Below are 25560 nucleotides of genomic sequence, written 5' to 3'. Positions count from 1 at the left end.
ACCATCACCTAACACCACCACCTGACACCACCACCTCACACAACTACCTCACACCACCACCTCACACCACCACCTCACACCACTCCTCACGCCGGACCCGTTCATCCGTCTACACTTTCTTCTTTCTCTTCGAGTATACAATAAACCTTGGCACCAGGTTCTGTTCCAGTGCGTCTTGTAGTATACCCTTCATTACTCTTTGGTTATATCGCAGACTTGATGAGTTATCACACTTATACTTACTACTGTCAACAGTTAGACCCGCTCGTCGAAAACTATTATGCAACAATCTAGATAAATGTCATTTCAACAAAATATTTCTGAGAGTTAAGACCGGTCACCAGGATGCACTAGATGAGTGGTTTCCTCCCAGTAGTGTGTGTGAGCCGTGCAGATCATACCTAAGGTTAATCTTACATGTTCTGAACATCTTCAGTGACAGAAGGCCGTGAACTAGATCTTCCAGTAATGTTTAAAAACATGTATATAATCCTCTGTGCTTCAGTCACCTCAAAACCGCAAGGTCAAGTTGCGATTTCCAGTGCAAGACTAAGATTTTAGGTGTGAGGCTGGAGGTGATCCACAGGGTGAAGGACAGGCATGTTAATGGTATGCCCCTCGAGGAGGCTGCAAACCACTGCATTAGATTATGGTTATACAAATTGTACCACCTTGCTTGGTAACACTGGCGTTAGGGTGAGGAGGCGACGCTAACACACGGGTCACCATCATGTGTCATCCGGCTCTAGCGTAAGGGTGACCAGCTCGTGTTAGGCAACAATGATATATGGACGACCCTCTTGCGTTAGGTGACGCTAGTGTAGGAGGGAGTAACTAACGTTGGAGGACGCGACTGCAGGGGTGACCAGGTTGCGTTAGACGTCGTTGGTAGAGGGATGGCGGTGGCCATATTCCATTAGACATCAACAGTAGTGACTACCTGATGTTAGACGGTACTGTTGCAGAGGTGACGGGCTTGATTTCCACAACACTCGTGTAGTGGTGACCACCGAGCGTTAGCAGACGACCAGTTTGTCGGAGTCACCAATTTACATTAAAGGAATATTGTGACCATCATCGCCCAGACGACCCCAGATAGTTGTGACGAGCGTACGTAATATAACACTGCTGTCAGGGTTGGCTGGCTTGCGTCAAATGTTCTTAGACTCTAAGGTTCATCAGCTGGAGAGAGGAGTAGATACTGTTCATGTACCGTTAGACGACCCAAGGTTAGGGGCTGCTAGTATGCGTTCAACGACCCTTGTGTAGGATTTACCAGCTGGCATCAGACGACACAAGTGAGTGGTGACCAGCTTGTGTTAGGCGACTTTAGAATAGGAGTGGCCAACTTGTGTTATAAAGACATTAGCTTAAAGGAGAGTGGTTTACCTTCGAGGTGACTAATGTGTCTAGTTTCTTACACGTCCATTGCATTACATGGGAAAGACAAGATTACAGAGGGCTCGTTGGCCCATGTCTTCGTTGTCTGTTTTGGACTTCAGTATTAAGTGCCACATGACATTACGTTAGACGTCACTAGAATGTAAGGGTAACCAGATCATTTCAGACGACATTCGTATGTGTGTGTTACGACCACTAGGCGCTACGTGGCACGAACACAAGGGTGGCTCTCTTGGATGAAATTGGCAATGGGTCAACGGGTCAACACTAGATCGTAGACGTAAACATCTCGAGTTTATTGACGCTTGTGTAGGAATGGCCAACTTGCATTAATCGACGCAGTTGCAGTGGGGACCAGTTTGTGTTAGACGAAACTTGTTCAGAGCTGACGAGCTTGAACTGTGTACGACACTGGTGTAGGGACGACCAGTAGGTGACAGTTGACGCTACTATACGTATGGGTGACGACCATGTGTCAGGAGAGCCAGTTGTGAAGGCGATCATCATCCGTCAGACAACACTGGGGTAAAGTTAGTGTTGGGTAGTCCAGCTTGTGGTAGACGACACTGAGCGTCCGGATGACGGACTTGGTGTACGTCAGCCCACTGGGGTCTGGTTAAGACCCTTTCTGACCCATGTAATCCTTTTGCGCTACAGCTCACAGGATGAGCAGGGGGTGTACAATAAACTTGCTGGGGTTGCCAGCACAAATCAACTCAATGTGTAGAGGTGCAGGTGTTGGGTCAAGTGTCTGTAGGTTGGCCTGGTGAAGCGGGCCGTGGCTGACCATCCTTCACTTCACCTTAGGCTTATCCAAAGCCACTTTCAGATCACACGGGAGACGTCCCTGCCCGGATACTTGAGAACACGGGATACGATACAATGTGGGAATGATAAACGAAGGAATATTACCCATATAGTGCATAGAATCGAACGAACAGTATGAAAGCTGAAATTATAGAAGAAAAATATGTCAAAGGAGTGTGAGTGACCGCTGCGATGTGTGGCGTGAGTGGCGGAGAGTCCGGGCGAGAAGCGCAACGGCAGGCGGCCCAGGTCCGTCCGCCTCCACTGGTAAAAAAAATGATCTGCTTCACTGATCAAAATGAAGCTAATGTAGAATGACGCACCGGACGGAATGGTGATCATCCTGGGGGGAAGAAAGTCCCTGGGAAGACTGACCTGCGCCCTGAGAGCAACACAAGGAGGACGCTGACCTGAAGCTGGTCATACCAGAGGGAGAGGATATTGTACGTGAAGACCCTGACCTGGTGCTCACCCTGACCTGGGGCTGTGGTCAACACAGGGTGACACTGACCTGGGGCTGAGGTCAACACGGGGAGGACAGTGACCTGAGGCTGAGGTCAATATAGGGGGACACTGACCTGGGGCTGTGGTCAACACAGGGTGACACTGACCTGGGGCTGAGATCAACACGGGGAGGACAATGACCTGAGGCTGAGGTCAGCACAGGGAGATACTGACCTCTGGCTGGGGTTCACCGTTGATCCGGCAAGCCAGCAAGGCCTGGCGCAGGTCACTCTGCGCCTCCACCTTGGTCATCTCGGCCTTGACCTCCACATCTGCAAGAACAGAACAGAAGAACAGTGTTAGTAGTGAGCATGATAGTGATGATGATGATGATGATGATCTTGATGATCACAGACCTTGTGATAATGACATACGATTACATAATGACTACAGTGATTATCATCATCAAGGTAATAGTGATGAAGATAGTAATATTTACGACCACATTGATAGTGATGAGAATGATGGCCAGCAGTGAGGCGTGTATACACACAGCCTTCGCAGTCAAGATCGCCACAGTGCAGGAGAAACAAACCTCCTGTGTACAGTGTAAATGTTATGGTATCAACCCAGTTACAACCTGCGACGCTCACCATGGGAGACACGCCTCCAGGCAAGCCCAGCTCCCCTGCTACATCAAGTGTACACCTCTGTACCTGTGATTAAGCTGTTGTGTTATTCTGGATGAAATCATTGTGAACACTTGCATTACCCCGGGTCTGTCTGACGGTGTGTCCGTAGTGGCTGGAGTGGCAGCTGATCTACGTCATCTGCAACCTTCCTCATTCTCACCGACACCCGGGGAGATAGGCCACGACTTCCACCTGCCTCCCCTCTTTCGTTCCCCTTTTCTCCCCTCCCCTCCCACCCAGATCTCCAGCTTCCCCAGTACCTCCTGCCCTTCACTGTCATGTGTCTTCTGTCTTTCCGTCTCATTCATGTCTCGAAGCTTTCCCTCCACATCTGTCCCCTACCGTCCGGGTGGCTAACAATCTCTGTCTCTGCCCCTTCGTTTCTCTCCCACATCTCCTTACGTCTCTTCCCTGTCCCTCACATCTCTTCCCTTCCACTCTCATCTCGTCGCCTCCCTCCTCCTCCATCCATATCTCCCTTCCTCGGCAGGTGTTCTCACTACGTCTCTCTGTCACTCCCTCTCCCTAACATTTCTCGCTCCCTACATTTCCTCCTTTGTTCTGCATCATGCTCCTCCCCTCCTGCCCCTTCCGTGTCACGTCACTTCCCTTCAGTACCAACCTCACTTTCCTCCTCCCTTACCATCCCCGGGGATGCTCCTCCCTTACGCTCCACGTCTCTCCTTTCACCCTGTATCTCCTCCCTTCCTCGTTCTCCTTCAATATATATCCTTCTCCTATCTTCACGCTCTTTCTAAACTCCTTGCCCTTCGCTCTCTTCTCTCTCTCTCTCTCTCTCTCTCTCTCTCTCTCTCTCTCTCTCTCTCTCTCTCTCTCTCCTGAGTCGATGGTCCTTCCCCTGAGGGTAACAGGGAGCAACTCACAGGGCACTTGCACTTCGAAGACTCCCTCCTCGTCTGGGGCGAGGCTGTTGGCTGAAAGGCAGGTGTATTGACCAGCGTCCTCCCGGCGCACGTCGCTCAGGGTCAGCATGGGGCCCTCATGGAGGAAGTCCTGCTCGAGGAGAAGGAAACATGACGAAGGAGGAGTCAGACAACCACATCAAAATGATGGAAATGTAAAAACAAGAAATGATAAGGTTGTGGACCTTCTCGGTTCCCTGAAACTCTATCTTTCTGGTAAGTGATGGACGAACTAACCAAGACGCTACCCGCAGGAGGTAAAGGTCTACCTCATGAACCAGGTCTCCTCTCACTCCTTGTGTAACCAGGATTATGACACAGAGGCGGTGACAACCTTCCGACCACATGCCTACATCATGAGGCAGTTGTCTACCACCACCTGTGCCAACACTGTTCCCTTTGGCCTAGATTATCATGACTCATTCTGCGTAATTAGTCAGAATCCTCATCATTTCCCCCTCCCTCCCATTAACTCTCTCTCTCTCTCTCTCTCTCTCTCTCTCTCTCTCTCTCTCTCTCTCAGGGGATAAAGTCAGGGGTTAGTGCGAGGGCGAGACCTAAGGATGGGGTAGCACTATTACTGATGTAAGAGTTGTGGGAATGTGCGAATGTTTGAGGAATATGTGTGGTGTGAGGTGAGTTGACCGAATAAGAAATGAAAAGAGTAAGAGAGAAGTGTGGTAATAAGAAGAGAAATCTGCGCTGCAATTATATGGACATGGAGAGAATGAGTGAGGAGAGGATGACTAAGAGGGTGTACATGTTCAAAGTGGGAGGAACAAGGAAAAGAAGGAAACTATGGAGGAGGTGGAAGGATGGAGTGAAAGATGCTTTGAGGGATCGGGGTCTGAACATGCAGGAGGATGTGAGGCGTGCACGGGACTGAGTGAATTGGAACGATGTGGTGCACAGGGGAAGATGTTCTTTCAGTGGACAGACTCAAGACATACGAAGCCGTCAGGGGAACCACGGAAAGGTTTTGGTGGGGGACATGGTCGTGAATAAGGGGCTCTGGTTTCGGTGTATTAGATATAACAGCTAGAGAGTGGGTGAGCAAATGAGGCCATTTCTTCGTCTGTTCCTGGCGCTAACGTGGGAATCAGTAAAACTGGAAATCAATGAGAAAATGGCCCAGGGAAGGGGAGCAGCAGGTGTGGACTGACCTCCTTGTACCAGATGACGGTGGGGAGCGGGTCGCCGGTGGCGTTGCAGGTGAGGATGATGGTGTCGCCGACGGTGACCGAGGCCCTCATGTTGGACGGCTCGTACGTCACCTGAATCTCCCTCCTCTCTGCCGTGCACATGTAGCAACGATCGTTAACACAATGGTCCTCATGGCCACGGGAGAAACTTCTCATTTTCCCCGTGGACTCAGGAATATATCTATATCTATATCTATCTATCTACCTATCTATCTATCTATCTATCTATCTATCTATCTATCTATCTATCTATCTATCTATCTATATATATATATATATATATATATATATATATATATATATATATACATATATGAACACATACACAGGAGGATGTATGGACTGTATGTTGGCAGGTTTAGTAAGGTGAAGGGTACTGGAGATCAAGGCATGAAGAGGAAGATGGAGACTTTAGAGAGAACCAGAGGAGTGAGGGTGGACGATTTCCTACTGCAGGGCTCGCCTGACGTGTGGGCTGCACCGAGATCAGAAGTTAGTAAGTGGGAGGCAGATAAGCCGGCGATGACTGTAGACCAGGAGATCACATTGCAACAAAGGAAGAAACGGTAGTAGAGGAATGTATTCAGGGAAGAGGATTATTTAAAGGCGTAGTGAAAAAAAAAATGAAGTGATCAGTAAGATATGATTAGGGTAAAAGGGGACGACTGGTGAGAGTTACATTGAAAATGGAGATGCGTTGACGATTGGTTTAGTAACCTACGTGAAGAAAGATGTTAACCTTGAACCAGTCATGGGTATTGTCATCAACTGAGACAGATCAAGAGAAGGACGAACAAGAGGTAAAGAAAACGTTCAGAAGCTAAAGAATGAGGGACATCATGAGTGACACGAGAGAAGCTCGACCTCAACACCCACACAGAGAGGATACGAGGAAGTGTCGCAGCAAGACTGGAAGATCCGTGTGTTAGTGTTGAGGGATTGTTAGTGAACGGAGAAGAGCTGAAGTTTATACACCGAATGTAGAGACAAGTGAAATATGGGCGACCAAGTGGAAATGTTGGTCATGAACACACGAGACTTATATACCAAAGATGTAAGAAATAACAGGTGTCTCTGTAAGGCTATACATGTTATCAAGGATGAAGGCAGGCGTCACAGGGTGTCGGGGTTTGGCTTTCCCAAGATGTGACAACTTAATGTTCCAAGAAATAATAACGTATGAAATATTTGAATACTTCGTAATGAGAGAAGATCAACTGGTGAACTTTGCATGGTAGTGTTGATCTAGAGTCCTCTAGAGAATATTGATGAACCAGAACAACTATTTAATGAATATATGGGAAACACAGTCAGGATCTTACAGGGAGGCACAAATCCTTAGAGTATATACAAATTTCCTCTATGAACATATCGGTGACCACGGTGTAGTCAGAGGGAGTAGTACACCATCAGTATTAGATTTTATCTTTTTGTACGATAATATAGAAGTAGAAAATGTTATAAACGATAAGCCACTCCAAAAAAAAAAAGGTGATTAAACTTATCTGATTGGTAGGTGAGGACATGGAACAGATCAGAGCAGACGCTGGCTACACACACAGAGAAGATAAAGTCGAGAGAATCAACAGTCTTCGGGAAAGTGAGCTGGGAAAACGGAATTTCACAAGAGGAATATATAACATTTTTATGGAAGATTTTGTGACATATGTAATGACGGGTTTAATATATGGATACTGATGACATTAAGTAGAGAGAGGAGGTTAAGAAAGAGAGGTAGACGTATATAGGGCAATAGTTTCACAATGAATATTTTGATGAAAACAGAAGAGTTGTTGAAAGCCTTTCACGATATAAGGCGTGGTAAAGCGGCTGGAGTGGATGGAATTGCAATTGAAGTTTTCAAGAAAGGGGATGACATTTCCAGTGTATGTGTGGCTCCAGGTTTGGTCCCTCGGGATAGGCAGAATGCTTACATCGTGCCATTATCTAATGACAAGAGAGACAAAAGTGAATGTTCGAATTAAAGAGGTATAAGACTGGTTGAGTATACCTGGTACGTTGTATGGGAGAGTGGTAACTGAAGTGATGATGGCATGTAAAGAGCATCAGGTTAGAGGGGTTCAATGTGGCTCAAGCAGTGGCGGAGGATGTGTGGACCAGCCGTTTCCTTTGAAAGAATTTGTGGGAGATGTGCTTAGAGAGAGATAAGGATGTGTATGTGGTATTTATGGATCTGTAAAAAGCGCATTATGAGGTTCATAGAGATGCTTTGTGTAAGTTGCTACGAATATACAGTGTGGAACGAAAGCCAACAGAAGCGGTACAGTGAAAGGGCTACAAGGAGGGTCAGTGTGAGGGCTGCAGGGAGACAAAGTGTAAGGGCTGCAGGGAGGCACAGTGTGAGGGCTACAGGGAGGGGTCAGTGTGAGGGCTGCAGCGAGACACAGTGTAAGGCATTACAGTATTATACCACCACTCACCGATGACATCCAGGGTGTGGGTGACGGTCTGGCGGGCCCAGGCCATGCTACAGGTGTAGCTGTCCTCGTCCTCGAAGGTCAGGTCGTAGATGGTGAGGTTGTTGCCATGCATGCCCAGCTTCCCGGACCGCAGTATGTCGTGGAACTGGCGAGGCACCACAAAGCGACCTCGGGTGTTCTTCTGCTGCATGATCAGCTCGCGATCGTTGGGCGCCTCGCCCTTGAACCAGAACACCGACCTGCGGCCTGAGACCCAAATCACATATATCATCAGGTGTAGCTACACAGTCAACAACCCTTAACTATGTGGTTACCTCGACATAGGGACAATGACCTTCCTGAAGCACCTGTGTTAAAATATATTTGATTTATACTTTCTCTCAATCTGTTTATCTATCTGTCTATCTTTCTGTCGAGTAGATGTGGCCAGACGGGTAAGACTGTACCGGAGAGGTGTTATTGGCATAGACATTCAGTACGCAGGGATGACCACAAAAATGCGATCGTTAAACATTGTCATGAAAATGATCACTACATAGATCTTGAAAATCCCTTTATTTTATAACCCTCTGCTGATTATGTCACACATAACGTCATTGAATCTTTCTTAATTGCTAATACTAAGAACTTTAATTTCTCCCTAGGCAATTTCAAAGCCCATCCTAGCATTAACCAAATTATCATGAGAGAATTAACAAAACACGAAAACAAAAAAAGTTGTTCATGACACACCCAGCTACACAGGTCAACCCCCGCCTCTTGACCCTCCTTAATCACTCTCCCTTATAAGAGTTACGACTAGACATAGTAGACAGTGCTTGGCCTAAACAGATTGGTGTTAGACGGCGGGAATCAAGTGTGATGTTTGGATTTAAACAATTTTAAGTACTGGCACCAAATGAGGTGCATTGTCTCCATGAAACATGTCGTGCCACATGTATATAAAAATTACATGTTAGATAAAATTGTATGAACTCCTACTGATGTGCGATTTCACCTTCATATATATATATATATATATATATATATATATATATATATATATATATATATATATATATATATATATATATATATATATGTGTGTGACCTTGTAAATCACGAAGGAAAATCAAAGCTGGAAAATTTGCTTAAACGCTTTCATATATATCAACACATCTTCAGAAGCAAATAGTAACAAATCACAGATGAAGCAAAAGACACGAAAGCGCATATTTTCCTGCTTTGATTTTCCCTCGGGTCTACAAGTTCATCTGTAATCGTTACATGTCTGCTTCATATATATATATATATATATATATATATATATATATGGCGCGGGCTACACTTACCGACGTCACTGATGGAACACGGGAGGGTGACGGAGTGGCCCACCTCGCCCTCGAAGTGGCCAGGCTCAGTCAGCATCCTGGCGGCGACCCGCTCCCGCCCTCTCGCTGCTGACGCACCTGTCGACATCAGTTACTTGAAATTATGACTATATGTGCGTATTTCTCTCTCTCTCTCTCTCTCTCTCTCTCTCTCTCTCTCTCTCTCTCTCTCTCTCTCTCTCTATATATATATATATATATATATATATATATATATATATATATATATATATATGAATAAAGCTTACTGGAAAGCTAGGAGGCCATTTCATGCTTCACGTAACGAAGATGTGACAAATAAGGATAAGTCTAAAAGTTTATTGTTGCCCTATTCTCCCAACTTAGCTAATTTAAGACATGTTCTAAAAACAGTTCTTATAATGTTGCAGTCCATTACAACACCATCAGCGAGACCTTATAGAATAATAGGCCAAATCATGCAACAATTGGGAGTGTTTACGCCGTCCAATGCAAGGCATGTAAATATGTTTATGTAGGCCAGACTGGTAAGGCTGTAACGGAGAGGCGTTATTGGCATAGACAGCCAGTCCGGAGAGGTGACCACAAAAATGCGATCGCTAAACATTGTCATGAAAATGATCACCTTATAGATCTTGAAAATCCCGTTATCTTATACTACTCTGTGGATTATGCCACACACAGCGTCACTGTGACTGTTTTAATTGCTAATACAAAAAACTTTTATTTGTCCCCAGGCAATTTTAAAGCCCATTCTGGCATTAACCAAATAATTAGGAGAGAATTGACAAAACATGAAAACATAAAGAAATACATGACACACCCAGCTACCCAGGTCAACCCCCGCCACCTGACCCTCCTTGATCACTCACCCTTACAAAGGTTACGACCAGATATAGCACACAGTGCTTGGCCTAGCAAGATTGGTGTTGGACGGTGGGAACCAAGTGTGATGTTGGGATTTAAATAACTCTGTTAAGTACTGGCACCTGATGAGGTGGATTATCTCCACGAAACATGTCGTGCCACATGTATAGAAAAATTACATGTTGAACGAAATTTATGTACTCCTGCTGGTGCGATTTCACCATACTATCGTCACGGACAAATGTGATCATATACATATACAAATCTCCAACAGCCAAGATCGAACCCGCGACCCCGGTGTAGATATATTCTTCAGCTACGCCTAGTTACTTATTTCCCAACTCAGCTAGTAATCTATTTTGCAGCTCTGCCAGGTGACTTATTTTTGTGACTCATTTCCCCGGTTTGCCAGGTGAATTATTTACGAGGTCCGCCTTGTGCTTGTTTCCCCAGCCCCACAAGTTTGCCAAGTGACATTTTTCCAGCCGTACCAAGTGACTCATTTTCCAGCTCTGCTTAGTTACTTATTTCCCAGCCGTGCCTAGTAACTTACTTTCGAACTCCACATGATCCTTATTTCCCAGCTATACTTAATGCTTTATTTCCCAGCCCTGCTTAGTGACTTATTTCCCATCTCCTCCCAGTGACTTATTAACTTACTTCGCAGCTATACTTCATGCCTTATTTCCCAGCTCTGCTTCGTGACTTTCCTGTTTCCACCTAGTACACGTAACTTTTTTTTCCATCTTTGCTTAGTGACTTATTTCCCAGCTCCGTTTAGTGACTTATACTACAGTAATATCAAAACTTAATTTGTGTTTTACGTTTAAGTACACGTAAGACATTTTTTTTCTTTAGTCTACTGACTTGCAGTGTAAAAACCAATCTCTAGACATGTATGTGTTACCCCTCGCAAACATTTCTGTAATCGATCTATGGTCCTGTCTCAGGGGATCAAATTCATGTATAAATTAATACTCGTTCTAGAGCAAAGGGTTTCCTTTGTTATTGTGATGTGTTACTTTATGATTGAACTGGTTTGTATTTTAATTTATCTCTAGAATAGGCTTGTTTAAATTCGCCTCTAGTTCGTTTGTATTCGCCCCCGTGCGTAAATACGAGAAACTGAATTGTGGCAATACGCTTGGATCGGAGCTACGCTTCGTCATATTGTATTGTGGGATTAAAGTTTACAGTCAAATGTCTCCCTATTTAGACGAAGTTATACTAGTGTGTACGTTTGATAATCAAATCATGAAGTTCAATATACGGGTAAATCGTTTTTACGTGCTTGGAAGGTATAGGAGTCTTGATACCCAAATAGAAGTATTTGATATTAGGTATATCTCTGCCAAGTGTGTTGAATATGACACATCCACAGGTTGAATATTGTCGTTGTTCATCGGATCATTTGGCTGTAGGATTCAGAGTGAACTGCTTGAATTCTGCAGCGAGAAATTAGTGCCTGCAAGTCGCTGATTCGTGACGTGCGAACTCACAGACGATCCCTTGGTATGGCGTCCTACCACAGGCACCCGGGGTGCAAGTGAATAAAAATGAGAAGACTCACGCTGTTTTAGGGGCGTTGAATGTGTGTGAAGGTATTTATATCATGGCAATCATCGTAAAGATAATTGAGATTAGTGTAAAGTATTCATATTCAAGCCCACGATTTTTCCTTTTGAACTCAGAGTCACAGGGTTTGAGTGAGGACAAGTTATTACTTGCGTCTGTTCTCTTCCCCGAGGGATCGTGTGCGACTAGACGTCTCCATGGTTGAAATTAACAATAACGAAGTGGAAAAATAAATGCCTCGTGTTATTCATTTCCTTTCAGAACTTCGTTAGTTCTAGTTTCTTTTTTTCGACGCCTTTAATAGAGTCAGCGTCTATAGAGACGTTGAAAGGCTTGATGACTAGTGGGTGTGACGCTTCGTTGTGACAGGTTCTGGTGGACTGTCGCAATTGCACTGCTCGCGGCTCGACCGAAAGCCAGGTAAATAAATCACCACATGTAGCGTGTTCACTCTGTCTTATAATTATTATTCATAGCATTGCTAGCAACTGTTTATGTGTAGAATTTGGTAAGGGTGTTATATAAGGAATTGCGCGTACTCATTGATTTATCTTAAGAAGTGTGGAAAAATTTGCTTACGGTTGATGAAATTAATTTTACTATTCCATGATTGATAGTTGAATTATGATTATATGACAGTTAAGGCAATGATAGAGATAATTGGTGATTGGGACTTAAGACACGCTATGATGATTTAAGGGGATTTACCAGCGAGGTGATAAAATGCAGACATTATCAGTTTGTTTAATTGATGCTGCCAGTTTGATGTAAAACACTGTGTCACTTCCAGACAGTTACTGGAAACTTTGGTTTTAATTCAGAATTTGTTAGAATGAACTGTTTGAAATGTTCGCCGATCAGAAAGCTTGTCGCGTACGTAAAATACATCGCAAAATCGTCGAAGAAAAAAATATATAAACCTTCCCAATACGAGATTTAATTCCCTGCTCAAAATTTTCAGATCTGATCTGCCTTGACGACTGGCAAACGATGTCGGATTCAGAAATTATTTTACTAAATGAAACAAATGGCTTCTGACTATCAGAAAGACCAAAAGTAAGCTATCTTTTTAATTACTTTCTTTTACCCAGATTCTTTACTGGGCGAACATGAAAAGTGCGTAAGTCCAGTATGAACAAATTAATGACATTTTTCATTACATTTGTAACCATACATTGCTGTATCTACATTGTGCCTTTTATACTTTTTGAAAACAACGGCGTTTGCGTACAATTCTTTAAGAACAGTTTTATTCCTATTTTGATTTCCGACACTGGATATAAACGGAAAGTTTCTTTTTATCATTAATTTAAAAAATTCTTGTATGAGAAATAATGAAGCCATAAATCATACTAGATCGAGAGCTAACGTGTTAAATGGTGTGAGAAACTATTCACAAGACGGTAAACGTAGTCTTCTAGAGCTCAGCAATATCCTCACCACCGCCAGAACTCTTCTGTAACCCATTATGTTCCGAGTATTACACAAAACCCTGCACCGTAAACATTCCCTGGCGCTCCTCACGTGTCCCTGGCACCTCCCTCACTGACAATTTTCTTACAACTGAATGGCTTGGCAGCGCCCCTCAGGATACAAACGCACTGTAAACCACTGGTCCTCATTCAAGTAAGCCGCGCTGTTACATAACTTTCCTTTGTAACATCATCATAAATTATTTCAACCACTTTGCTATATCCTACCCACAATAACTTTGATATAGCCTTTTATCATGCTGCTATAGCCTAACGCAAGTACGCAGTTCCATTCTCTCGTAAGCGCAGTTTGGTTCTAAGCACTAGTTCTGTGGGAGGGGCTAGAAATTCACCAGATCAGTTGCTTGTGCTTAATTTTAAACGTCCCCCACACCGTCATAACTTCAGCTGTTTTCCCAGAACACAAAGTTGAATGCCCTTATGTCCTCCTGTTGGACTTTACATACAAAAGCCTTATACATATTTCGGAAGGCTTCATGGTAATTATTGTTGCAAATGTCAAACTGTTCACCAGACAGTTCATCCATATTGAAAATATGATGGTAGACTGGTTGCTTTAACATTCTTTTTTTTAGTTTTACAGAAATATTTGTGTATAATGCCATAGAGAGGAATTTGTGAATTTTCAGAATGGATAACAATCGAAAGCTGAAATTATAAAATTTCAGTAGTATTCGATCCAAAAATTTTTCACTCATGACATTACTAGTATGTCAGAGACGAATGAATAGAAAAGGTAGCTACTGTAAACAGTTGCTGGTAAGGTTGTGACGAAGATTACGCCTAATGTAGTGTAATTTGGAGATAGGCTGCCGGGACCGGTATGATGAAGGTAGGGTAATGGGAGCGGCATAATAGAGATAGGCTGACGGGAGCGGTATGATGGAGATAGGTTGATAGGTTATTTACACGCTTCTCATACACACACCTCGCATGTACACCACCTCATGTACCAACCTCTCATGTACGTCTTCTCATGCACCCACCTCACATGTTCACCACCACACGCACCAACCTCTCATGTACGTATCCTCATGCACCCAGCTATCATGTACGTCACACTTCTATTACCACCATACATCCACACCGTCACATACCCAGCACTGTCATACATCCAGCACCGTCACATACCCAGCACTGTCATACATCCAGCACCGTCACACATATAGCACCATCATACATGCAGCACCATCACACATATAGCACCATTACACGTTCAGTACCATCACACATATATATATATAGCACCGTCACACCTCCAATACTACCGTACTCCGAAACCCTGCTCGCCTGTCCACATCGACTTTGCTAAAACCTGTTAAATATCTTTTATACATATACATTTTTTTCCTGTTATTCCATATGAGGATGAAACTGTGGAGAGCGAGCAGGGACGCCCTGTCTGATAATCTGTGAGAGTCAGACCAGGCGAAGTGGCGTCGTTAATCAAGTGATAAGTGACTGGACTCATTATAAGAACCCGCTATCCCACTTGGAGACAGAGGCAGTGACGTCTGAAAACCGGCTCTTCTCACTTAATATTCCTCGTTAGTTTCCTGGCTGTGGTGGAAGCCTGGATGCTGGGGGTGGGGGGGGGGCGAATTCCTGGAATCAATTTCTCTCGACTCTGTCTGTCTTTCTCTCTTTGACTCTTAACGCAGGACTCGGGCCACTCAAATAAATATTAACCATACACTATATAGGATTAACATTACATGGATGGAAATCGATGGGGTAATTCATTTTCACTTGTGCCTGACGTAGTACAGGCAGAAAATGCCCTAATCAAGACCGTCTCGTGTGAAAGGAATACAAGGTATGAAGGAGAAAGAAGAAATCAGTAAGAGCTTTTATGAGTGTCTAACTTTATTTCCATGTTACAGTGTATACGCAAAGTTTGAGCTTATTGTTAACAGTAAAATCTTATATGTGTTGTATCAAGTGAATTTTTTTATTTGGTTATGGCTGTGAAAAATGAAAAGGAAGAACAGTTTTCTTAAGCGATACTCTGGGAACAATGTCCCTGAGTGAAGCAATGTCCAACTTGGATACAACATAATTAAAACGAAGGAAAAAGTAGGTATTTTTACGGAAAATAAATAGGGACGGTATATACCTGCTAAAGTATACGGAGCTCATAAACGGGTACTTGTATTCTATAGTCAAGTAGGGATTTAGGTCGACACAAAAAATATTAGGGTGGGACGGCCAACCTGATTATTTTTTTTCTTTTTGCCTTTTTCTTTAACGTCAGCAACAGGTCCGCAGTCAAGGTAGCAGAGACATTCCTGTAGCGTTACTCAGAGCACAGTATTGTATCAGACACCCACCCAACACTCGGCTCCCTGAGCTTCCGCATCACTTGTGTGTCTGTTGTTAGCTATCAGCGGCTACAAGACCTTATAGCATTATCTGCACCGTACGTCAGACGTACAAGGTACTATTTATTAGTAAGTAAAAACATTAATTAAAGGAGCCGTTTATATGCTGGGAAGCAAAGTCGGCAATATGAATCTTAAGCAATTTTCATGCGTGTGTAAAGTATGCTCGTTGCCTCATACTTTGTACCAACACATATTTTGTATATGCTCAAAAACGCTTTTTGAAAGCGTATATAAAAGACTTTACCGGAATTATTGTAGAAACTAGCAGCATTCAGAGAAATATATTTAGCATTCAGGGGAATATATAAAACTGAAAAATCCTACAGTTGTAAGAATATTTAAACATGATATCACTGATAATAATACATGGCAAGATTACAGTTATATAATATCCTTAATGCTGGCTAAGGTTATACTTACTGTTGAGGGTCAGGAGACCCGCACATAGTACAAATACTGATGGAAACATGACAGTCAGGCACTTGCACAACTCCAGCTGCCGATATTCCTATGTTCACGGTCACGACACTCCAAACGTATTGTGTGTAAACGCCAACACTCTCCAGTAAAACAGTTTCACCGCTAAAGCCGTCAGGCAAGTGAGTCTCTCGCCGTTTGCTGGGTAGACTAAGGTTCGCCAGGGGTGAGTGTACGTGTGTTACTGCGGTGCCAAGCAGGAGTGAGAAGTATCTTGGGGGATGGAGGCCGCCTCACGGGCAAACGGAGGCTCCACCAATAAAGTACGTGATTATTTTAGGCCATGTCGTTACCCAGCCAAGACTTGGAGACCTTGCAACCTACATCAGCGTCGAGACCTCTGGGATAAGAAAATAAGTCTGCCTCTAAAGACTACAAACTCTATACTTTTGTTCATATAAGGATATTATAAAAGGTTAATTATTGTTTCCAGAAATCAGTAAATATTGGGTAGTCATAACAATGAACATAACGAAATGAAATTACTAAAAAGGCTTATATATTTTTTTTTTTTTTTTTTTTTTTTTTTTTTAATTTTCCAAAAGAAGGAACAGAGAAGAGGTCCAGGTGAGGATATTCCCTCAAAGGCCCAGTCCTCTGTTCTTAACGCTACCTCGCTATCGCGGGAAATAGCGAATAGTATGAAAAAAAAAAAAAAAAAAAAAATATATATATATATATATATATATATATATATATATATATATATATATATATATATATTATCTGTCGTGTTTCTCATTAACTTATTTAGAGCAATGTTTCGTGAAAAACATATTGGTGGACTCTTGTTATAGAGTGTCCGGTAAACTCATGAAACGAGAAATGCTGTGCATAACAGGTCGTTATTCATATAATATATCAAGCAGATTTACCTTGGTATATTCATCATTTAATTTCCAAGTTAGTGTACAATAACACAGCATTATCATTTTCTTTCAAAAATGAATATACCAAAATACATTGCGTTTAAGAAACTGCCACGTATCATAATTGTGAAATAGTATCATTATCAGTATTACCATCTGCGTCAGTACTGATAACAGTACTTGTACACACTGACAAATGATAACAGTGGCTCATTTTCGTGGATCATGACGACCCATAACTCTAGCCTATTCCTTGTGGGCACTGTAGTAACTTTCCCCACTTATTATTATCATTATCATGATTATCATTATTATTGTTATTATGATTATTATAATTATCATTGTCATAATTATCGTTATCATTTGCCCGTTTCTTTACACTTCTCAGAATCCTTAAGAGCGTTTCGCCTCTTTGGAGCAGACCTAGATGAGCTTCGGTAATTATATATTATGAATTCCACAGACAAGTATGTTTCCCATATCATTACACTGGCCGGTGACGGCATTGTGTGCAGTAGTTGCAAATGTGTGACGTGGAGTTTACCTTGTATGTTATCCCTGAACGTCACATACGCTACATAACATTCTAATACCTGAGTTGGCTACCCTAGCCGGGACTCGAATCCGGATTCTTTAGGAAGGTGTCTCAACGCTGAAAATTGCACCGCGCAATTTTTCATTTCATATATGTGATTATAGAAGGAAGTTTTATGCTTGTCAGGCTTCGTCGCTTATATTAATGTCTCATAATTTCTTGACGTGTTCGGTGTTCTCACGTTCACAACTTCATTAGTCACCTGCCTACCTACTTCCAGCGGTCCGTTACGTTGTTATTATTGACATTTTCTTGGCATAATTTTTTGACTTCTCTTTCTTGGTTTCCTGTCTTTACTGTTTTGTTTCCATTTCAAGTAATTGCTCGTCGTCAAAATCATCCAGTCCACTGAGGATCTCAATCATAGGTAAACATGTTTCCCATTTTCTAGCAGTGCCACTGTCAAGACTCTGGCGGCCAAACTAGCCACCAAAAGCCACCCCCGACATATAGATTATACTGTTAGTTCAGCTTTGTCCCGTCTTGACAGTTGTCTGTTTACTTCTCGTAATACGATAGAATACAAAGGAACTCAAATGCAACAGACCACTGGATCCCTTCCATGCAGTTTGTGATAGTGGACACATCAGTAACATCAGTGTTCGCAAAACACCTTGTACCTTGTCCGCGCCTCTCCACACATTTTCAAAGACGGTGACACACTTATACATAAGTACTTTGTCATCTTTCCTTTGGCCCTGATTACTATCCATAGGGTCTTGACCGGAATGAGGCGAGGCACTGGTGAGGTGTTGCAGGAAACAGTCGCCTGATTGTTCGTTCTGAGCGCAAAGTCCGCCGTGGAAGTTCACGTGTACCCACATTGTCTTGCCTCCAGGCAATAATTCGAGCTTTTTCCTCCCCAGAAAGGTGAGACCCAACCCCTCTGAAGCACAGGTGGGGGAAATACAGCGCCCAGAAGCGAAATTCTCAAAATGAGGTGTCGGCCTCCTCCTACGGGGACGCAAGACGTGGGTTGACCTACAGAATCGTAGCTTATTTGAGATAACATACAACTTCCTGTGTTCTCGTATTACACACGCAAATCGTGATGGGCATTTGCCAAAACGGAAAAAAAGCTGAAGTAATACGTGAAGGATTAAGTACGACGTTAGGAAAAGTTCTAGAGGCGGCACACACAAGCAGGAGGGAAATGTCCGTAAACAGCAGAGGTGAGCGACGAGTGTGCGTGCGGGTGGAGGGGGAGGGGGGAGCCAATGAACAAGTCCAGCCACTCAAGAAACAGCTAGTTGCCTGTAAGGGAGTGTCATCCAGAGGTCACATTAGCTTGTGTTTTTCCCAGTATATCATTCATTCTCTATATCGTTAGACAAGTAAAACTCAGGCCGGGCTAACTCTTTCTGCAATCAACTACCTGTCCTCATATATATATATACATATATATATATATATATATATATATATATATATATATATATATATATATATATATATATATATATGATTAATTTTTTTTCATCAAAGCGTCGTCTTTTCCACTTGTGTGACGTCTGTGTTAAACGAAGCCCTTCGGCCGTTCTTTCCTCATACCAGGTCTGCTGGAGAGACAGAGGGACAAAGTGTCTGGTCTTTAGCAGGACGAGCCATGTTTACCTAACCTTCCGTATTCCCAGTCCACTCGAAATGTTTAGAAGGAAAAAAAAAATCTGAAGTTAGACCACACCAGGATTCAGTAGCCAAGCAACCCTTTCTCGTGAAAATATACATGTCATCATATGGAATAAACTTTTAGTTCGTCGAAGAATAGAATAAATAACTTCTGGTTTCTGTAACATGTGAGGCAACGGAGGCTAACGTGGTGTGGTGTGGCTGAACTTTGCCGTGAGGTTAAATCTTCGTAGGATAATGTCTGATCTGCTCAAAAACTCAGTTAAATATCAGTCATGGTTGGAAGACGCTGTGAACTGCTACAGATACTCACAAGCAGTGTTAATGTGAGGCAAGAGGTCTCAGCATGCACGTGTGATGGCTAGGTTGGCCACCTATGTAGCATTGTTATTGTCGGCGTAACGGTCGCCGGGCTGGCGGAGGAGAGACGTGGCTCACGACTGATGCGGCAGTTGTTGCACACGAGCAGCTCCGCCGCCGCCTCACAGGACAACGTTAGGTAACTTCTTCTATCACTCGTTAAGTCACTCTTCCTTGACCCAGTGGGTTTATCAAGGATGATCCCGTCTCTGTACTTGTCCAGGGTTTCCCAGCAGCTCCGTTGTGATGTCAACTTTTTTGCTTGTCAACAGCACATATATATCGTGACATTTCTCCGTCGAGAATGAATCGGTGTATAAGTATGCCAAGGGGCATTTCGTGGGCGTGTTCAGCGACAAGAGATGAACTCCCTCACACCGACGCCAGGAGGCTGGTCAGTGACCTTTCAAATGGTTTTACATTCATATCTAGTCATACCCATTAGTGCTCTTGTTTGATGGTCTTAATGTCATCGTGAAAGGATGATATACCGAAGTATTTGTACAAACAGTACAAACTTATTCTAACCAGTCTCAAAGAATAAGACACAGATATGCTTGTGGAGATTATTACCTTCTTCACTTACAACTTACATTTTGGCGATTATTTAATCCTAACTTTTTCATACAAGATTCCAACGTTTACTAACACACACACACACACACACACACACACACACACACATATATATATATATATATATATATATATATATATATATATATATATATATATATATATATACATTTACTTATTTATTTATTTATTTATATATTTACTTATTTTGCTTTGTCGCTGTCTCCCCCGTTAGCGAGGTAGCGCAAGGAAACAGACGAAAGAATGGCCAACCCACCCACATACACATTTATATACATACACGTCCACACACGCAAATATACATACCTATACATCTCAACGTATACATGTAGATACACACTCAGACATATACATATATATACACGTGTACATAATATATATATTGGAAAGGATCACAATTTTGTGCGTGATCAAGTATATTCCTTTGAGTCCCCATGGACTCAAAGGAATATATATATATATATATATATATATATATATATATATATATATATATATATATATATATATATATATATATATATCCTAGCTTGAACCAGGTACCTATTTTATCGACCAACCCCTAGGGATGGATGAACAGCTGGGTTGACTGTGGACCAACTGCCGCAACCAGGATTCGAATCTATGTGCTCGACCCTGGGCGGCCCGTGCATGCGTAACGGTCAGGAGCGCTAACCGTCAGTCATTGTCAGGGTGTCAGGTAAGTGCTAGCGGGGCAGGTGTTGGTGACCTGGGGTTCGCTGCACTCGGACCGTTATTTATAAAACTCTCCTGAGCGTTGCGTGAGGTGTGCCTCACCTGCCGTGTTGCCTCTAGAGTGCTTGTCGTCACCTGGCGGGGTGGGCATCACGAGCATAGCAACACGGCAGAGACCATCAGACGATGAGGGTCAGTAGCTCGGGGTGCCACAAGGATGGACACTCTGCTCTGTGACACGAGTGAGGCTCTCCCACGGTGTCCGGCACGACCACCTCACGACCCACGGGGTAGACGGGTGATGCAGTTCACCGGAGGGTTGACCCCAGGGGATTTTGGTAGGTTACGATGCAACCGTAAAGCGAGCTGTGCAAATAAGACGTTAAAGACACGTATTTGATTTTCTTGGTTGTGAGTGATGGCTGGCATGGTAATGGGCATTGTAGGTATCCCTGAGTCTTTGCCTCTGTTGGAGAGGAACGACGAGAACTTGCGTGTGATGAACAAGCATCTGGTAAAGGAGAGAAGCATGAGGATAGCGTTGCTCTCAGGATATGGAGTTATCTGACATCTTGGACGATGCTTTTTCTTTTTCCTCGCACCACAGGAGGATCCAGTGAACTGTTCATGTCAGGAGTCGAACCTAGGAGAATAGTGCATGAGGTGAGTGAATGGAAGCAGGGGTCTCGCGGACCACGTGCCTGAGGAGACAGACACCTGTACCTGCTGGGAACTGCTGCGTCGCCTGCTGTGTCCACATGAGTCCGTGTTGTCTGAGCACGAGATCACACTTTGAGGGTGGAGGATCCCCGTACCTAACGCTGAGGGATCACTCACTGACAGTTAGACTTGTTGAAGAGAGTACAATGAAGTAAAGCTCATCTGCTGACCAGCTGTAGGAGCAACGGATCAAATGTATCATTAAGACCCCACCATCCATTTCTGCCTGTGTGTACAGGAACAAGTACAGTGGGCACGACGCTGTATGTGGGGAAGTAACGAACAGTGTCAAGTAAGTACACTGCGAAGGGCGAACGGGTAAAATCCCAAGCCACGAAGGTGAAATTTGTGCCCGTTTATCGCCCCCATCCAGTGGGGAACTTCACAGCCTCCCCAAAATGTTGTGCAACATGTTATGAATTAGATCATCAACAGTGATCTTGTAGCGGAACATAAAGGTGTAATGTGTGCAGTGAATGGCAGGCATCTGAACATTATATGAAGCTTCTCGTAGGTAAGGTCCCCCAATTACCTCGTGTGTGGGGTGTGGGGGTAAGGACAAGCCTTGCTCTCGTCTCTGGGGATCAGTGTAGGAAGCGAAAGTGCCTCGCGCACAGGCTGCTGGTTACTCTGACGTACCGGTTGAGAGGGAACCGGTACCACAAGCGGTAAGTCAGAGGTCCAGGGATCGTCGGAGGCAGTGTGGTGTTTCCCCGACTGACATGTTAGGGAGGGAGGGGAACTTCCTTCGAGACGGATCAGGACCTCAATAGACGAGGCCATTAACCCTGTATCCTGTAGCCAAGAGGAACCTTCAAGGAGGAACTTATGTGTATGACTTCGCCTCTACTCCCTCGTTTATCATGTCAGTGTTGTGTACGTTAACCGAGGGCCTCACTGGTGGTGCACACACACACACACAGGCTAATTTGGTCGCTCGTTGGGAAGGTCTAAGCTGGCACCCCTCACTACCCCCCCCTCCCCCACCCTTCAGCTGGCACACCCCACCCAGGCGGCTCCACCTGCCTCGTTTGACACCTGCCACCCACAACACCACCCACGGGTCAGGGTCAAGGCACGGTGAGTGGGAGGGGACGGTCAGGGCTACAGAAGGGTGAGGCCAGGGGTCAGGGATGGAATGGGTAAGGGGAGGGGAGATCATAACCAGAGGAGAGGGATCAGGGCTGGAGGACCTACCTGTCTACGAGTAACTTCAACGAGTGTTTACCATGGTAGGACGGCTGGCACGCTGTGCTCTCCACTTGACTTCTGTGATGACGAACAACGTTTTCTCTCGACGGCCTGGCCTCGTCCCCCTCACTCGTCCCACGTGATGTGTGATGTTATTTTCCTGCAGCATCTGTTATACTCCTCTGGCATAGGGTCCTCTGGTATTGTCTTCAGCCATTGTCTCATTTTCTTTTGAATGTTTCTTGATTCTCGCTATCTTGTTTATTTGAGTGTCATTTACTGTTGACCGTACAACAGAGTAGTATTCAGATTTGCTTCTTTTTCCTCATATATATATATATATATATATATATATATATATATATATATATATATATATATATATATATATGTATATATGTTTACCAAATGGCGTCCTAGCTACGTCTCTTCGTTGTATATCAACTGACCGTTATATTTCTCTCTTGTGTCTCCCCTGATGTGATTATTACACGAAAGTGCACTTGGGAACTTACCGTATTTCATTTCCCCCGTGGACTCATAAGAATATACTCCATCACGAGCAAAATTATGATCCTTTCCACTATATATATATATATATATATATATATATATATATATATATATATATATATATATATATATATATTATATATAAATTTCATTTATCTGTCTTTTGTTGTTCCTTGAATGCTAATTCTTTCATTGAGAATTACTCCAAATTGTCTGACATTTGCTTCTCTCTTTACTTCATTTCCCTCTAATCCTCTGTATACAGGCGGTGCAACAGCGTTAGCTCTCCATAAACTAATATGTTCAAACTTCTCTTCACGAAATTGCATTTAGTTCTCACCTGCTCATCTTTACGTAGATGTTATCCACGTCTCTTTGAAGTTTGTTTGCCTTGATCTTCCACACTCTCTGTTGCTTGGCTTAATCTCGTGTCATCATCATCCAAGGACCACACTACACACACACACACACACACACACACTCTCTCTCTCTCTCTCTCTCTCTCTCTCTCTCTCTCTCTCTCTCTCTCTCTCTCTCTCTCTCTCTCTTACTGCCATCGTGACAACAAAGATTTCCTGTGGTCTGAACTGTTGCTTGCGGTTCGCCGCCACTTTGTGTGTATCTGTTATGGTTGTTGCTTGGTTAATGCTTTGCCTCAGCGGCGTTGTATGAGGTGTGGCCGTTGTCTATCACGTCTTATTTAGAAAGATTACTGAGATTGCATCTGGAGCGGAGTGTTATTTAAGTTGATCAACTGCTCCAAGTTTATCATATTCTAATATGTTTATACCTGTGATTGTATGTTCATTTTTATCATTAAACATTCGATTAACTATTTCATTGTTCCCTCTTGTACTAAACTTTGACTTATATTAGTTAACTGACATTTAACATATTCGTTTAAGGTCTGACGTATTGGTTTGGGGTCATTTACGTAAATGTCACCTTCAATGAATGTTCAGATCTCTGAATTTTGTTCTTTTCTCTGTTCATGTTAGCAAATTGGACTTTTAGAGTTTGTTCCCTTCACTCTATTACTTTTACTTATTTAATTCTGTTTTCTTCAATGTGATTCCATTAATTCCTTGTCTGCATTCTTCATTTTGCCGCGCAATTCTTCCATTTTATCTTTGCTTGTTGCACATCTTAGCTTCTCGTCCATTCTCCTGAAGTATCCTCAGCTTGGCACAAGTTTACTGGCCGTGTCATCTACGGTCTGGTAGACGAGTACAATGTTTGTTGTCGTACTACCGTTGCTCACGCTCTCCAACAACCGTAAATTCTCTCTTAAATTATCCATCTAGGTACACATTTATTTTAGAGTATAAGTTCCTTGAGTTATACGAGCATACATCTTTTATTTCATCCTGTCTGCCCGTAAACATTTCAGCGCTTTAGTTAGTAAACACTTCAGTATATATCATGGTTCTAAATACATGTTCTTGTGACCTCGGCGTCTGTGATTAAATGTGTACTATTTGTAGAAATCAGATGACTTTCATTATCATTTCTTGTTTGTTTGCTTATAATTGCGTGATCGATTCTGATGTGTTTGCTTATAACTTTTGTTTGTTTGTAGATGTCGCAGAGGCTAATCAGCCAGTTAAATTGCTCTCTTCGTCATCCAATAATTTGTCCATTCTATTTAACTGTTTGTTTAAAAAGAATGTTCTAATCCATACTTACCCACTATAAAGAAAGTAGAATTGAAACCTCTTGACCTATCTATTGTCCATTCAGGCTTGCCAATATTCCATTCGTATTTCGTCATTTTTTGTGATTGTCGTAACGAAGTCGTCTGCCAATAGTGTTGTGTGTTCTGTGGTGCTGTATCAAACGTTGTTGTGGCTGGTTTGTTTACTGTTGGTGTTGCACAGTTCGTGTGTGTTGCATCATCCGTGTCCCACGGACGTCTGGGCTTACCTTGTCCTCCGTCAGTTGTGGAGGTCAACCTTACATCCAACCTTGGCTCTGGGTCACATTCCCCTCCAGGTTGATCGGTCCACCAACCCTCTGGGTGTCCCTCTTCAGAAGATTCACCTGGGAGGAACACACGTGTCAGCTACACCTCCCCCAGCTGTCCTCTCCACACATTCTGCGTCGACTGTAGCGTCCTCCTACACCTGAACAGAAGAACATCTACACAGTTTTCTTCACATCCACTTCTTACATCACCGCTGTTTGTAGAGTGTTTACGTTCTCTGCATAGCTTCAACCATGTGTGTGGCTGATTCTATTAATGTTATCATAAAAAGACCTTTGAGGCAGTAATCTCGGACGCTGTGTGTTCGTACAAAAATTATGTACGTATGTTAAGGAATTTAGGGCGTGTGTG

General features: G+C 43.3%; 1 protein-coding gene across 1 annotated transcript in view; it reads right to left on the bottom strand.

Moving 5' to 3' along the window:
* Positions 1 to 16186, bottom strand: part of LOC139749738 (protein amalgam-like) — a 40506-nt gene extending 24320 nt beyond the window's left edge. Inside the window, exons 1-6 of the mRNA XM_071663936.1 lie at positions 15999 to 16186; positions 9242 to 9358; positions 7911 to 8156; positions 5431 to 5558; positions 4229 to 4358; positions 2887 to 2984 (exon numbers count right to left, since the gene is read on the bottom strand). Coding sequence (XP_071520037.1) covers positions 2887 to 2984; positions 4229 to 4358; positions 5431 to 5558; positions 7911 to 8156; positions 9242 to 9358; positions 15999 to 16047 — 768 coding nt within the window. The 5' untranslated portion in view covers positions 16048 to 16186. The remainder of the gene's footprint in view (positions 1 to 2886; positions 2985 to 4228; positions 4359 to 5430; positions 5559 to 7910; positions 8157 to 9241; positions 9359 to 15998) is intronic.
* Positions 16187 to 25560: the final 9374 nt, after the last annotated feature.

This window comes from Panulirus ornatus, chromosome 1 (genome assembly GCF_036320965.1).
Source record: "Panulirus ornatus isolate Po-2019 chromosome 1, ASM3632096v1, whole genome shotgun sequence".
In the NCBI taxonomy this organism is placed as follows: domain Eukaryota; kingdom Metazoa; phylum Arthropoda; class Malacostraca; order Decapoda; family Palinuridae; genus Panulirus; species Panulirus ornatus.
The sequence above is the reverse complement of the archived record's forward strand: the minus strand, read 5'-3'. Positions and strand labels throughout refer to the sequence as shown.